Below are 17367 nucleotides of genomic sequence, written 5' to 3'. Positions count from 1 at the left end.
CTCAGGGAGGGCAAAAACGTTGCCTCCAGGGAGGAAGCCCTGGGGGTATGGCCTCAGACCAGGGCCAGGACTGTTTAAAGATTTCAGACATGCCTGACCAGAAGGGCTGCTTGTGAGGGGTACCCCATTACATTACTTCAGGCTTTATAATCTTTGAATCTAAGCTGGAAGAAGTTGACCTGTGGCTATCTGTGTGAGTACTTTCTACAGTGGATTGCATATATGTTTGAAGAAAATTTTATTGACATTTGACCAAGGCCATCCGAGCCTGGTGTTTTGTACATCATAAGGGATTTCACAGCAGTTACAAGCCTCTCCTTTTTAGTGGTCCTGGAAATGCTGCTGCCTGAACTTCAGTGAGATTAGTTGGTGTAGCTTTTGCTAAACCACCTTGCATGCTGGTGATTCTGTCAGGGGATTTTTCCTGCACAAAATTACTTCCACTGCTTTGCTAGTCAACATATTTTGTACTGGCTCAGTACTTCTGTACTCTTTCTGGTCTGAGGTGAAGGCATTAATTTTGCCCCAAAGGTTTTCACGCAGTGTTACTTGTGTTAGCTCTTAATTATTACCAAAATGCAAAAGATTTTTAAATATTTAATAGCAATTGTGCTAAAAGCATGCATCTCCTAAGAGTAAATTACTTGACCCCATGACTTAGGATAACATCATGGGGCTGCTTGCAGCAGAGGGAGAGACATCTGGAATCAGGAGAGGATCTGAGAGAAAGGAGGGGAGGATTTTCATGGCTAGCATTTTCATCACATCTCTTTTGGCATGAGGAGATGATCTACTGATTGAGCAGGAACAAAGCAGGCATTTGTGTATGTTCTCCAGATGTGCATAAGAGTAGTTCTTTCATTAACTCACACATCTGTCAACACTTGCCTTCTGAGTGCACAGGGCTGAATCTGTCTATGGTAAGAAGTAGGAGCACATTTAAAATGCCCTTTTCAAATGAGTTTAGTGCTCACAGTTTGGGCAGTGGTTGGATAGAAGCTTCTTACATGAGTCCTAAACAGTACCTTCTATGTATTTTCTAATAGTATGTTTAGAAATAAAAAACGTTGCCTGTGAGAATGGGAGGGAATATTTTTCTTTTCTCCAGGTGGTGGTGATTGTGATGTTTTCAGAAATATTTTCATGCCAATTCTTCAAATGCACAAAGTGAAAAATATTTTCCTTCTAATCTATGTCAGTTGTAGTAAATATAGATGTAAATAACTATAGTAGATAATAAAATAAAAATCAGGTGATTTTTAAGTTGGTGTCTTTTAGAGTCTTTTAAGTGTATTTAAAACTTGAATATGCTTCCTTTAAAAACTTTGTTTTAGTGATTTGTTTAGTTAGTGACCCAAGTAAAGAAATTCACAGCTAAAACTGACAGTATAACTAGATAATCCATACGAAGACCTGTCTCAGTAGATCAGTGTAGCTGATTACTGTGCTTTGATCATCATGTTTGCAATACTTATGCACAATAGCACATGTCAGGGATGACAAGTCGGGGTTAACTTTTTGAATATTTTTGCTTTATATAATATTGTTATGTTCTTTTAGTTTTTCAGGTGTTTGTTTTAAAGTGGAAACAAAATTACCATCTTCCCCTAACATTAATATTGGTCTTCCTGCATTTTGATTAGTCTAATAGTGTGGTTGGATTCTTGTCTAGGTTTCAAACTGTAGTTTACATTTAGGAACTCTAATTCTGAGTGAGAGCTGTGTATCCTCAACTGGCATCACTGGAAGTTTCTAATGCTCAGAATTTCTCAGATGAAGATGAAAATCTTTGCGTGTGATTTTTTTTTTTCTCCCCCTTCCCCCAAATGCTAGGAAATTCACTTGTCCAGTTCAAGCAAGCAAAGAAACTAAGTGGTCGTTGGGCATAACAGTGTATCTTCTTCACTTTTCAGGAGTGCTCATTTACACAAATTATAAATTGTTTCAAAAGCATAATCTAGGTGATCATGGACAAGCCACCCCTTACAGTAATGTTGTCTTATTTAAACCTAAAGCCAACATGAACACTTATTCCTGTCCCTCTTAATGTTCCATGCACTCCCTCCATAACACATGGAGCTATGAATTTGTGACCAGCAGCTCCATCTTCTCCTCTCAGGCGCAAGATGTGAGAGGAAGCCCTCTAAGATATCTCTAAGGGGTTTGGTCTTTAAAAATACCACTACAGCTGCCAATATCACCAAGGGGTGTGAGTGAATGAGTGAGTCTGCTTTCTTCATGCATCCAGGACATTGGGGTACATAGCTCAAGCAATTCCCTCTTTATAGTCATAGAAGCCCTCAGAGTCATCAGTTCCAGATTCTGCCAGCTGTTTGGGAGATGGGCTGTTGGGTATGGGAATGGGCAGCTCCTTAGCAGCATCTTCACAACTGTAGACAGCAGGGATATCAGAGCATAGGCTTCATAACTGATAAGTGGACTTTCTACTGTCTTGAAGATATTTTGTATTTAAGCTTGAACTTTGTTAAAGAGGAAATGTATGGCATAAGGCTAGATTTCATAGTAAGATATTGTAGTGTGTTGGACATTCTTCCGATTATGTTTATTTTGTCTTTTTAATAGACTTGGATCTTCTACCTAATGAACAAATATGAGTCATTTGAGGTTTCTTGTAGTTACCTTGAAACCTCATGGCATTCAATTTTTGGTAAAGCAAGATGTAGTCAGAAGGGTATTTCTGCAGAGCCAACGATATGTTTCATCAGGAGCCACGGAACCATTCCTGAGTGGAAGTAATTCAAATTATGTAGAGGAAATGTACTACACGTGGCTTGAAAACCCTAAAAGTGTGCATAAGGTAAGTCTAAATCTTAACTGAAAATTCTGCTGTTAAGATAAAAAGTATAAATCTTGATTACACACTTGTTGACTATTTTGTAAAAGGTCTTTTATTAAATGAAAAATATGAAACTAATTATATGTATTGATCATTGCCAGATATGAAATTGCAGCAAAATAAAAATATAAGGAAGCCCGAAATATGGTGAACTGGTTTGAAGAATATGGGATGTCTTGTGTTATGAAAATATTAGCAGAAGCAGACATCTGATTTTCAGAATTTTTTGTTGCAATATGATTATTTAATCAGTTTATTGAAGAAAATTAGTTATGATTTACAGAAATTTCAAGCTTCTAATATTTGTAATAGGGTCACAACATGTCCTCTGCTATACTTAAGTCATATGTATCCAGAGTGGTATTTTACAGCTGCCTAAAGGAGTTGAGTGCTCAGTTCTCCTTGCTGGCTTTAAAAATTCCAGCCTTAAATGTTTTTTGTAAAACTACCTTTTTTAAATTTCTGCCTATAGTTTGGAAAATATTTCACTCTATACATATCTCTAAATTCCAGACACCTGCTAGATATTTCTTAATTGTTACCTTTATACTTTGTATTTTTGTCAATGAAAAATATTGTTTAAGGCTGTCGAGTAATCGCTGTTAACTCACATGATTAATTCAAAAAATTTAATCATGATTAATCTCAGTTTTAATCGCACTGTTAAACAATAGAATACCAATTGAAATTTATTAAATATTTTGGATGCTTTTCTATATCGTCTTCAAATATATTGATTTCAGTTACAACACAGAATACAAAGTGTACAGTGCTCACTTTGTTACTTTTATTTACAAATATTTGCACTGTAAAAATGACAAAAGAAATAGTATTTTTCAGTTCACCTCATGCAAGTAATGTAGTGCAATCTCTTTATTGTAAAAGTGCAACTTACAAATGTAGATATATTTTTTTTTTTTGGTTTACATAACTGCACTGAAAAACAAAACAATGTAAAACTTTAGAGCCGACAAGTCCACTCAGTCCTACTTCTTGTTCAGCCAGTTGCTAGGACAAACAAGTTAGTTTACGTTTACGGGAGATAATGCTGCCCGCTTCTTATTTACAATGTCACCTGAAAGTGAGAACAGGCATTCGCATGTCACTTTTGTAACCAGCATTGCAAGTTATTTACATGTCAGATATGTTAAACATTAGTATGCCCCTTCATGCTTTGGTCACCATTCCAGACGATATGCTTCCATGCTGATGATGCTTGTTAAAAAAATGTGTTTAATTACATCTGTGACTGAACTCCTTGGGAGAGAATTGTATGTCTCCTGCTCTGTGTTTTACCTGTATTGTCATATATTTCATGTTATAGCAGTATCAAATGATGACCCATCACATGTTGTTGTTCATTTTAAGACCACTTTCACTGCAGATTTGACAAAACGGAAGGAAGGTACCAATGTGATATTTGTAAAGATACTACAGCACTCAACCCATGATTTAAGAATCTGAAGTGCCTTCCAAAATCTGAGAGGGACGAGGTATGGGGCATGCTTTCAGAAGTCTTAAAAGAGCAAAACTCTGATGCAGAAACTACAGAATCCTAACCACCAAAACAGAAAATCACCTTTTTTATGGTGGCATCTGACTCAGATGATGAAAATGAACATTCATAGGTTTGCACTGCTTTGGATTGTTATTGAGCAAAACCTGTTGTCAGCATGGATGCATGTTCTCTGGAATGATGGTTGAAGCATGAAGGGACATATGAATCTTTAGCACATCCGCATGTAATATCTTGCGACGACAGCTAAAACAGTGCAATGCGAACGCCTGTTCTCACTTTCAGGTGACGTAAATAAGAAGTGGGCAGCTGGAGTGATACCACATACATCAGAGTAGAAGAGTAGTAGACATGTATTTTTTGTTCACAATTCTACGTTTGTTAAGTTCAACTTTCATGATAGAGATTGTACTATAGTATATGTATTAGATGAACTGAAAAATTTATTTTTTTACAGTGCAAATATTTGTAAAAAAAAATATAAAGTGAGCACTTTACACTTTGTATTCAGTTGTATTTGAAATCAATATATTTGAAAATGTAGAAAACATAAAAAATTTAAATAAATGGTATTCTATTATTTAACAGCATGTTTGATTGTGATTAATTTTAATTGCTTGGTAGCCCTACATTTTTTTCTTACTCTGACATTTTCTCTCAATTATCAAGTCTCTTTTTGTTTGTATGAGCATGCTAATTTGCTTTAATTATTTGCCTTTATGAATTATGTTTTTTGCATGGATTGGAATCTTAACAATTTATTTAGTTACGGAAAATTACTCTCCTGTCTTTCTCTGTAAGAAATAGTATAAACTGCTTATAAAGTGTTTAATGGAACACTGCTATTGTGTTTTGTGCTTAACACACGTTTATAAATGTCTTATTTAGAACTTGGTTCCACTCTGATAAATCATCTATAAATGAGTAAAATGAGGCATACAAATAATTAAAAGGGAGGCCAAAATTAACAATTATGATTTTTCTTTTGCTTTGTCCATGTGTGAATTTAGTTCTGGTGAAAGGTGACAGCACTAGTGACACAGAACAAGTACAGCACAGACTGTGCAAACGTCCCTGTTTTACCTTACCTCTGAGCTGGAGGGCCTGTCTTCAGAGCTGAGAGAGGTAGTTCAGTTTCTGGCCTTGGTTCTTATGAAGAAACTGTCAGCAAAGTTACCCCAACAAGTGTTATATGGGATGGTGCGGTTTATGAATTCAGTGGCCTTGGTTCTTATGAAGAAACTGTCAGCAAAGTTACCCCAACAAGTGTTATATGGGATGGTGCGGTTTATGAATTCAGTGGATATAGTCCTGAGACCGCCTCCTTTTATTCACATATGTAATTCAGCATTTCTGAGGTGGTGACAATTTTGGTTATTAATGACATGGACAGTTTTAAAAATATTAAAAGGGCATTCATTTTTGCTCCTCTAAATTTCTGGGGCATATGGTTGTTTAAGAAAAAAGGGAATTGTTTACTCTTTTTATGCCTGACTGCTCCATGGACCTTACTCATCTCTTCTTGTTTTAATTAGGCTGAAAAAAAAATGTAATTTGTCAAATGGTTTTCTGTGTGTTGGTGTTCAACAAATCAAAAGGTATATGTACAACATCATTCAACACAGTAAATTGATGATGTGGCCTTTCACTTTTTTTTTGCTAGCAGTAATTTGGAAGCCATTTTTCTGATTATATGTTAAGGAGTTAAGATAACAGTGGATGGAGTGTAGATTTCTTGTTGTAAATTGTGTGGCAACTTGTCTTTGTCTTTTCTATCTTAAAATCTGATCCTGTAACCCATGTGAGGATGACTCACATAAGAAAAGGGCTGAAGACTGTTCTCTCAAAGATTAGCAGGATAAGGTCTTTAGACTTTAAGATCATCAGGATAGAGGATATGCCTTACTTTGTTGACAAAATGATGTGAAATCATACATTTTTTTTCCAAGTATGTCCTATTGACTTTGATGGGATTAGCATGGCTGGAAATCTGGGAGGTGGTAAGATTTTTAAGCTGATTCCACTCACTCCTTCCTGGAAACTTCTATAAATCTCCATGAATCTCTGCTCCCTACGTTATTTCTCTCAGAAGGGCACTAGAAGGGGGGTGTGTGTGTATGTGTATATATAATCTGAAACTGACACTCTCATTCTTGGCACTTCTAGATCTCACTCTGATATGCAGATTGTTAGGAACTTTTTGGAAGATTGAAGAGAGAATAAGGATAATTATTCCAGGGGAGTTTGAAGGGGAAAGTGGGATGGGATTTCTCTTGGAAACTATTTTACACCCCCACGCCCCTCCTCCCTGGTTGATCCTTTTCTGAGTTGCTTTAGTTCATCTTCCTCCTCCTGAAAGTAGTATCTAAAAAAACAGCTATGGTAATAAAATGAGATGAGTTCTGAACAAGGTGTCATTTCTGCTCACAAAGTGGTGTCAAGGACATGGATCATAGGGAGGAGGCTTGTCAAGGCTCAGTTATTACTATTATAAGATTAATTACAGGACTGCATGGTTTGATATTGAATACATAATGTTTATCATGTTTTCCTGTATGCAGCTAGTCTACTGTGTGTGTGTAAGTGCTTCCTTATGTTGTATGCTTGGAAATCAGTCTCTATAAAAGAGAGACTGTGCTGTATGAATGTGATACTAAAAAAATACGTTCAAGGAATCATGTTCTAAGGCTTTATTGTGCCTTCATTTCATGATAAGACAAAGTACATTTTAGTAGAACATGGAAATAGGCTTTTTAGAATAAAACTACTTCAGATTTTTCTGGAGTGATGCTAGAATATAAAATAGCAAGTAGCCTACCTTTTATGTATGTTTATATCTACTGCTTTACAGTAAGTAGTAACAAAACACTGTCATTGAATCATTTGAATTGTGTTAATATTTGTTTGAGAGTAAAAGCACATTTATTTAATAGATTTGCAGCTTTGGAAAGAAATATTGAAAATACAGGGCACAACAAAACTTATTAAAGGTTTAATTCCTTTTTATATAGCTGCATTTAATGTCATAATTCCATTGATAGTCTCTTCTTCCTATTACTATAACTTAAATAACCAGATCTGTGGTGATATTTTTTTATCTTAAAGAATTTTGCTCTTTCAATTTGGAATGGTTATGGAACTAGGTGGATCTCAATCCATTCAGGTGCATGGTAAGCTTTATTGGCAGAGGCAGACTCTAATAGACAAGAGCTCCAGAAGACTGCATTCTGATGTCTTTCAAGATTGATACCATACAAGTTTCTGAAGGTCTTGATGGATGCGTGTCTAGGAAAAACTAATTTTCTATAGCTAAATGGTGCAGACCTCCTGTCTGATGAAATGTCAAACCTGCTCAGCAAATCGATACAGTCAAGAACGTCAATAGCAAAAGCGAACTATGCTCCCATGTATCAGAGAGGTAGCCGTGTTAGTCTGGATCTGTAAAGGCAGCAAAGAATCCTGTGGCACCTTATAGACTAACAGACGTTTTGGAGCATGCATCTGACGAAGTGGGTATTCACCCATGAAAGCTCATGCTCCAAAACGTCTGTTAGTCTATAAGGTGCTACAGGATTCTTTGCTGCCTATAACCCCATGTGCCTCATCTGCCTGTATCTTCAGATGTAACCATTCTGAAGCTATTCCTGAAGTCTTTTGTTGTATTGAATTTGCATAGCAGAACAGGGACTGTGGTGTTTAAACGTTAAAAACAGTTGTTAATAATTTCTGAATAGACTTGCGCACCAACAGCCTCAAAGGCCATTTGTCTAGAGCCATCTTATTCCATTCCTCGTAGGTCTGCCCTGTAATATACTGTTTTTATATCTAAATGTAAAATCTTGTGAGAGATGTGACAGTAAAAGTTACATTTGTCCCCTCCATGACTGTAACTTTGAATTTATGAATATCGAATGTCAAATATGCTGTGAAAATTAGAAACATGAACTAATAAGCTGTTTGAAACTTCTTAATTTTAATCAGGTAGCTTAATATAGCATTTCTCACTACCTGAAACATGAAGAGTAACTTTCAGTGTACTCTAATGTGTGAATCTTTAATGTTGCTTTCTGAGTAACTATATGGAAGTACTCTTTCAGGAACCCTTTCTTAATACAAGTATGATTACAGAGTACTTTGAGCAGTCCAGTGTACCAGCTGAACTCCAATCATCTAGAATCTACTAACTATGTACTCTGAAGATCTAGTTTTGGTATCCTGCTGAAACTTTCTTGGATAAAGAGATTGTCATCACAAACTCAAATTGGTTGTGTTGTATCTGATTAGAAGCAATGAATTACGTGGTAATGCTTCGCTTATGTTGCTAACTTTGTTTTAAAAAAAAGTTCAAATAACCCAAATACCTGTCTGGATTTTGTTGTTTAAATTGTTTGGGTAGGGTTTAGTTAGAAGGGAATTAATCAAATGGTATTGGATGCTAATTAATCAATGGGATTTAGTGAAGTTAAGCATGTACATAAGTGTTTGCAAGATCAGGGCCTAGGTCTTTAAGATTGACATGGAATCATTTATAGGGAATTTGAATTTCAAATGGGTAGTATCCCATGAATTATAGAAATAACCTTCTACTCTGATGTATGTGGTATCATTCCAGAGACATGCACTTCTAAGACCCAAGGCAGTATGCCTTCTCAGATTTCCTACACTGGAGTCAGAATAACTTTCTTAAGATATTAGTAAAATGTGGACTCGGTACTACATTGGAATAGTCATACAGTTTTGGTCTGTCTAGTACCTGTCCTAGGATACAGTGAAGGCCCAGTATTCAGGCATTAAATGCAGATGTTTAACCTATCTACTTGTACCCATACCTAATTGATGGGGAAATACAGGACCTCTTTTTCAGTGACTTCAGAATAGTTTTTATGAGAATTGAAAGGATTTCCATTTCTTGGGTTCAAATATTCCCTTATGCAGGAAAAATGTGGGGTAGGGGAGGAGGGGAGATGACAAGCAACTGAAGCCCCACTAAAATATTTCTTTTCCCTTCAAAATGAGGTGTGTATCAAGCTGTTGGGCATTAAGTGGGAGGCTGTGTTGTAGAGAAGGAGCTTCTACCTAACCAGCAGCATCAAGGAGCATCAGATGGGAAAACTCCTAATGGACTAAATATAAATCCTGAATAAATAGATGGTGACAGTCTGTGTGGCACCATTTTTGATGGTACAGGTGTTTGACAATATGCCCCTAGGTACAAGTACCCTGCTGGGCAGAACTCTATGGTTAGTGACATCTGGTTGAAAGACTAGCTCATTTTCTCTTGTTTCTCTGAATCCTGTGCATTTCAGAAAGGAAACTTTTTTCATAATGAATTAAAACCCCAAAACTACCGAGTTAGTTGACAAAATGTGACTCTGTAAGAAGTCTGAATTTCCCTAGATAGATGGGATGGCTAAGAGGGGGAGAAGAGTGAAGGGAAGTTGCAGCTCATCAATAGTACAATTGACTGTGTGCTCAAGAAGAGTTAATGCTGAGATTACAAACCAAATTCCTCTTGTGAATGAATAAGCTTCTAAAAGTAATGGGTTATTGCTACTAGCTTAAAATTAGCATGAATGCCAAATAACTTCAAGAAAAAATCATAGGAGGAGGTGGAAGGTATCCGTCCTGCTTTTGCTTAGCCAAAGTGGTGCATTTAAAACATATCTGGTGGCTGGAGATGAAACAAAGCATTCTAAGGAATTAGAGAAGTGGTGTTTTGCTTCAAGTTTAATGGGTGTGGATGGGGGATGGAGGGAATAGAGGAGCCCAATCTATTTTGTTAACAAGTTGCTCTGATTTATGCCAGTTCAGGGCCATGTGTATACAGTGCAGAACTCTCAGTCACTCGGGCTCCCTGGAACAATACAGCAAAGCAACTGCATAGTAAATTGTTTGCAAATAGCTTTAAAATTAATGTAAATAAGAATAAAGAACATCAGAGACTCTAGAGCTGAGAGACTCTGAAAACACCCGATCTAAACCACAAATAACATTTTGTCAGCTCTAGCCACTGAAATAATACCTGGTCCTGGAATTTCAGTGTTTCACAAATATTGAATATCACTAAACCCCAGTGAGGTGGGAAACAGTATTGCCATTTTACAGATGGGAATGCTTAGGTACAGAGGGATTGTGTGGGTTACCCAATTTGTCAGACCCAAGAATGGAACCCTTCTGACACATGGGCCTGGGATGCCATATATAGGGAGGGAACTTGGTTACTATCGTGTGTGTACTTGCACCAGTGGAGGCCCCCTTCGTCTCTAAGAGTACCATGAAAAGAGAAAAGCTGTACCTTGCATTTGGAGCCTCTTGGAGCATTATGGGTTGAGGCTAGCTTGGAACATGCTCATTCAGTGCATCCTCGGTGCCCTGTCCTGTCCTCTTTCCTGTCAGTATAACCCATTTTTGGGACTATACTGGCTGGGCATCACTGGGCAGACTTTCTACTTCTGGTTACTGCACCCTTGGTTACAAAGGACAGTCAAATCCATTAGCTTTAAAAGAGTTTAGAAAACATGTCTCCAACCTAGTCAATATTGTTCTGACTTTCTGTAGATCATGTGTTTGAGCTCTGGTTCCACTAGGGAAAAATGAAGTATTTCTAACTTTTCAGGGTTTTTCTTTAAATAAAGATTAACAGTTGGCCTAGTGAGACTGCATTGCAATTAAATTCCACATCATGGCATTTACCTTCTACTGTATCTGAAAATACCATCTCTTTGAAAGCAATCACAATTGTCCTTTTTGGTTTCCAGTAACGTTGTTACATCATCATCCTATTTCAACAATGAGGACAAGTTGTGTGGTAGTTCTATATCTGACAAAGCGTTTAAAATGTGATGGCTAATGTCATATTTTGCTGTAAGGGTTCAGTGCAGAAGGGTTTTTCTGATGGTGTTTTCTTTTTTTTTTAAGCAGTCAGGTTCTAATTAGGCATTTGTTTAATTAAATCCATTTTTGTTTTAAAATTTTAGAACAAAAGTCTTGCCATAGAATCTTCCCCAGTTTGACTAGCTCGGGGGCGGGGTGGGGGGGGAAGGGAAATATTAACAATTTTTTCCAATCCAGTGATGGAAATCAGAGGTGGAACAGATTTACTAGGCAACCCCTGATGATGCAGGATTGTTCGTGTTTTGTTTTTTGTTTTCTATTTTTATTTTGTCCTGTTGTTCTGCAGTCCACTTCTGTCATCATCAAAGCATTTAATGATGTGCGGCAACATATATGTTTAGATTAGAAGAGCAACACTCTCCTCTGAAACGATACAGCTTGGGAACCCAGGTGGTGGTGAAAAAAGAAGGGAATTGTTGTCTTGGTTTTTTTCCTTATTAATTATATTACATTTAAGCCAGCATTTGTGTTGTACCTCAAGGAATTTGTATGTGTTCCCTGAGAAATAAATATAACACCAGAGAACGGATTAGATCCAGGCTTGTTAATTGTAGGGGGAACTGGATATTATGATTTAATTCAAATGGTTGTGATTAATCTGGAGACATTTGAATAGGATTAGCTGATGCAAATAGGTAGATCTTTCTGTTTGTGACATTTTGACTTTTAAAATGAGTATCCTTGTAAATTTTATGCGTCACAGCCACTTACATAACTTTGAAATCACAGCCCTGAAGTCTGGTTGACCATGTAATAGCTTGAGATGCTGAAGAAAAGAGCCTAATCCTGAACTCATTGAGACAAAACTCTAAATGTAGTCGATAAGACATCTGCTTGAGTGAACAGCTCAAGGATTGGGCCTGAAGAGAAGACTACTGGAGTATCCAAAAACCCTTATAATATAATTAAAGAAACCTGCCTGTTTTATTAATCAAGGCTTTCAGATTTAAATCTTACAGATGCAATAATAGAACTCTCCTAGTTATGTATCTAATGTTTGCCTGCAATAACATCATAGGTAAATGGACTGGATGTACAATGTTATGCTTTTAGCAATGTTGCACTTTAGATTTCTCTAAAATAGCCAACCAACCCATCTTCCCCCTGCAAAAAAATCTTATTCTACTTGACTTTTTGAAATGCCCGTCTGACAGGTCATTATCTGTACAGTTAGCAAGCTGGAATTTATTTTTCATTCTCCAGTGGCATAATGGACAGCTCTGTAGCACGGCAGAATTAAAATCCCTAGAAATGAAACAGCAATAATAGTTTTACATTTAGCTGGTACCATGGAGTTGCCACAGAACATGAGGGTGGGAGGGGATACATGGCAATGTATATGTAATCTAGTCTGAAATTGTGGCACAAAATGCATGTGGCGGCCAAAGATCTGTCAAAGAGATCTCACAAAACTGAGTGACTGGAGCAACAAAATGGCAGATGAACTTCAGTGTTTGATAAATGCAAAGTAATATATATTGCAAAACATAATGCCAGCTCTACATTCAAAATTATGGGGACTAAATTAGCAGTCACCACTCAAGAAAGAGATTTTGGAGTCATTGTGGATAGTTCTCTGAAAAACTTGCGCTCAATATGCAGCGGCAGTCAAAAAAGCTAATAATGTTAGGCCCTGTTAGGAAAGGGATAGCTAATGAGACTGTAAATATCATAATCCCACTGTATAAATCCCTGGTACACCCAAATGAATTCTGTGTGCAGTTCTTGTCACCTCATTTCAAAAAAGCTATAATAGACATGGGAAAAGTACAGAGAGGGACAACAAAAATTATTAGTATGGAACAGCTTCCGTATGAGGAGAGATTAAAAAGTCCGTGACTTTTCAGTTTCGAAAAGAGACAACTGAGAGGCGATATGATAGAGGTCTGTAAAATCATGAATGGTATGGAGAAAGTGAATAAGGAAGTGTTATTTACCCCTTTGCCTAACACAAGAGCCCTAGGGGGTTACCCAATGACATTAATAGCAGATTTAAAACAAACTTCTTTACACAATGCACAACCTGTAGAACTCAATGCTTGGGGATGTTGTGAAGGCCAAAAGTATAATTGGGTTAAAAAAAGAATTAGAAAAGTTCATGGAGGATAGGTCCATCAATGGCTATTAGCCGAGATGGTCAGGGATGCAACCCCATGCTCTGGGTGTCCCCAAACCTTTGACTGCCAGATGCTGGGACTGGACAACGGGACATGGGTCACTTCACAGTTGCCCTGTTCTGTTTATTTCCTCTGAAGCATCTGGCTTTGGCCACTGTCAGGAAACAGGATACTGGGCTAGATGGACCATTGGTCTGACCTAGTGTGGCCATTCTTATGTTGCCACATTCACTATCACGTAGAAAGTTACTGCTTTGAATCATGGGTTTTATTTGATCTAATAAAGCAATTTTCTTCCTTCCTTTCCCTTTTCTGTTCATCCCTCTTCTCTGCAACCTTGTCCAGTCTTGGGATTTGTTTTTCCGAAATGCTAACGCTGGGGCTCCTCCTGGTCAAGCTTACCAGACACACTTACCAGATCTTTCGAAAAGCAGAGCGTTGTTGTTTCAGAGTCATGGATTGGCAAAGACAGCAGGTAAAGCTGAAAAACTGGTTGAGGACCACCTGGCTGTGCAGTCATTGATCAGAGCATATCAAGTAAGTGTGCTATTGCTACTTCAGTATTATATGGGGGAGGGAGTTTCCTTTTAAAAGCACTTTGCAAATATTAACTGATTGCTTTCTTGTGTTTCCCTTGTCTGTTTTTTCCATCTGTTTTATGCCTAAATTGTAAACTCTTTGGTGCAGGTACTGTCTTTTTATACTGTGTATACAGTGTGTAGCTCAGGGACCCCATTATAGGCCTGATCCTCACTAAGTGGTACTGCAATACATATTGGTCCTCATAACATTTTTAAGAGACTTATAACCTCTGTGTGTTCCAGTCTGGACAACTGGGATAAAGTTAAGTGACAGTACCGCAAAGGGTGTCCATATCAGAGCAGGTACAGTTGAATTCATCTTGGTTCTTTTATTTCACGCATCACTGTGGAACTGGAGCACCTCTAGGGTTTTTCCTCTTCACCAAAACAGCTGATCCTCCGCTCCACCTGCTCATCTAACTCCATCCAGATGGAGAACTGAGTCAGAATAAAGAAATGTTCTGAAATCCAGCTTTTTTGCTTGAGCAGATTTTTCCTGTGTAATAAGTGATAATACAATCCGTTGCATATTGTGCAGTAGCTTAAACAGTAGCTGAATTAATGTCTAATTTTTTTCATTAAGGTATGTGCAGTGAAGTGAAACTCTTCATTGTTCTCCACAGTATGCTTTGCTTTATCTGAATCTGTTCCCAGACAAGGGAAAGCCACTGTGATCTATATCAGTTTTACCTTCTGAGTTCTCTTTCCCTGGAAAAAAGGAAGCCGTATACTTTGAATGAGTGAGCAAATTCGGCAAAATGTGAATCCCGATCACTGTGAATATGAAAGTCGACGAAAATAGTTTTGTGACTTGTTTAGGTTATTTCCCTTTCAGTTCATTCTATGGTGTCATTTGGTTGAGAAGTAGCATCCTTGTTCCAAAGTGTTAATTAATGCATACTACAGTATGATAAATAGGTGCAAAGACCTATGTAAATAGTCATGTCATAAAGTCACTTAAATAAAAGTAGTCTATGCAGAAAACACGGTCAGTTTCGTACCAGCCTGTTGTTCCTTCACTTATGTAAAATCTATAGCAAAATTTTGTTGAAGTAGCAGCAAGAATTATGGAATGTTTGGTTGCTTTGATGCTAAAAAAAAGCAATTGGAAACAAAATACCCAGAGAACACAACTTTTCCTTTATTTGGGACTATATATTTCTTGACTTAATTGTTGCAATAGAAGTGTCTTTGTATATTTTAGGGATCTCCATGACAAAAAATGAAAGGATTATTTAAAAGCATTTTGGTGATTATAGATGTATCTAATCCTCTTTATAAACTGTGTTGAAGAGATGCTATCAATTGTAAATGCTTCTCTGTCAGATAATTAAATATAATGGAGAAAGATCTAAAACTTTGATTTCTTGGACTTGCTAGTTTTGTGCTTTTTGTAGTAGACTGCTTTGTGGCCCTTCTATTGGGAAATTCAATAAATGTACTGCTTTTTTCTAATACTGGATTCTAGAATCTGTGAAGGAGGACTTAATACAAAATCCGATTTGTAATTTGTTAATCCTTTTCCTCCCCCTCCCTGCAAAAAAAAATACTAAAATATTTCCAAGTAAATTTCCTGATTTCTCTCATAAGATCAACTATAAGATTTCTTATCTCTCCACAAGGCATAATAAATCTAAAGCACATGCTTCTGATAATCTGTGCTTAAATTTATGCAAAAACTGTATGTGAATATTGATGCAAATTTCCCTTCTGTTACTATACGTAGATGTTGACAGGGATGATATCTGTATTGATATATTTTTCTTATTTTGCTGCTGCCACACTCTGAAACCAATGTGGGGAGAGGGAGAAAGTCTTGAATCTTTGTTGTGATCACCTCAAACTTCATCCTCCTTTTTCAGAGTCATATGTCGTTCTGTTCTTGATTGGGATTATGTTTACATTTGAAGCCAGATCGGAGCTAGGGTTTATGTTCTGTAATTACACCCAAATCTTATTCATTGTTTGCCTGAAATTTAAGACACAAATAGTGGAAATCTCTCAAGAACAGTTAAGTAGATTTTTTCCACCTTTGGCTGAAATCTTGCAAGAAACATTTCAAGAATTTCAGCCATATATGAACTGAAAAATAAGACTGTTCAAATTTTGGATCCAGTGCAAAATTATTTGACCCTGAGTTTTGAATAGCAGCATTCCTGCCCCAGGCAATTTGAAGAGGCTCATATGAGGCTTTTGTACTGTGTATACATTGTGTAGCTCGGGGACCCCATTATAGGCCAGACCCTCACTAAGTGGGGGGTCTGTATTCTGTATTAGTGTTGGGTATTAGTTCTCTACAGGTGACAAACAATTCCATTAAAATGATTGATTAAAATGCCTTACATTGTGATTTAATTATAGAACCTTACTTAATATTTACTAAATTACAATGCTGTCTTAACCATTAATTTTAATGTAGTTCATGGAAATGCCTCATCACTTTTTCTTTCTTTCCCTGTAAATATAAATGGGTCTCTAAAATATGCTTTTGTACAGACTGTTCCTAGCATGACTTCCGTGAAACAATGTAGAGTTAGGGGACTTGCTGTATCTTGGACATTCCCATCAGTTGCTTTCTGCTGCATCTCTTTACCGCTCCCACTCCCCATCACCTATGAGGTATAAATTAGTCATTTTGCCAAATTGAGGCACGTAAAACCACTGTATCATTTATGCCTGATGTGTAAATTATATTACCACTCACGTCACTGCACAATTTACCCCAGAGACTACCACTGGAACCTGCATCTGGTTACCCCAGGTTTAGTGTTTTGTTCTCACTGACACAGCAGATTCTAAACACAGGCTGAACTTTGGTGTGATCTCAAGAAATCAGCTGGGTTCTTTACTTTTTAAAAAAAAAGTATAAGCACAATAATAAAATAAAATGTGCAAACAAACTGCTTCCATATCATATTCTGTTATATCTTATTAGTTCAAACAAAGATTTTCAAGCTACGTTGGGTGGATTGTTTGAAGTAGCCTGTCCTAGTGGTCTGTAGAATGAAATGTTTTCTTATGAAATGGTCTGCAAAACAAAACAGTTGGGGAAACCCCCTGATTTTGAAGGCATAGAGTCAATTAAGCTTAAATTGGTTTATTGGAATTGTTGGAATTTTCCTTAATAGATTGAGGAGGAAACCAATATTTGACAACATTAAAACACCTTTGAAAAGAATTCCCTTCTGTGCATTCACCCTTGCACTAGTATGTAAAGTATTAACTCATTTCACAACACATTGTAAATTTGTATGCATTATTCTTCACATAGCATTCTCACAATCTTTTTTCCTACTTCAATAATTTCGCTTATTTTTAGTATTAATATTAAAAACCAGGAACACTGTCAGACTTGTGTTTTACATGCATCCCTAAAAATGTGTCTCGAAATTGTTTTGCCAA

The 17367-nt window shown here is 36.9% G+C and overlaps 1 protein-coding gene across 2 annotated transcripts in view; it reads left to right on the top strand.

The window, feature by feature from the left end:
- OGDHL (oxoglutarate dehydrogenase L) overlaps positions 1 to 17367 on the top strand; it is a 115545-nt gene that overhangs the window by 14575 nt on the left and 83603 nt on the right. For both annotated transcript variants that reach the window (XM_032804728.2, XM_032804735.2), the window contains exons 2-3: positions 2584 to 2818; positions 13730 to 13921. In XM_032804728.2, coding sequence (XP_032660619.1) covers positions 2612 to 2818; positions 13730 to 13921 — 399 coding nt within the window. In that variant the 5' untranslated portion in view covers positions 2584 to 2611. The remainder of the gene's footprint in view (positions 1 to 2583; positions 2819 to 13729; positions 13922 to 17367) is intronic.

This window comes from Chelonoidis abingdonii, chromosome 15 (assembly GCF_003597395.2).
Source record: "Chelonoidis abingdonii isolate Lonesome George chromosome 15, CheloAbing_2.0, whole genome shotgun sequence".
NCBI lineage: Eukaryota > Metazoa > Chordata > Testudines > Testudinidae > Chelonoidis > Chelonoidis abingdonii.
Note: the sequence above shows the minus strand (reverse complement) of the source record. Positions and strands in the feature narration are given on the sequence as shown.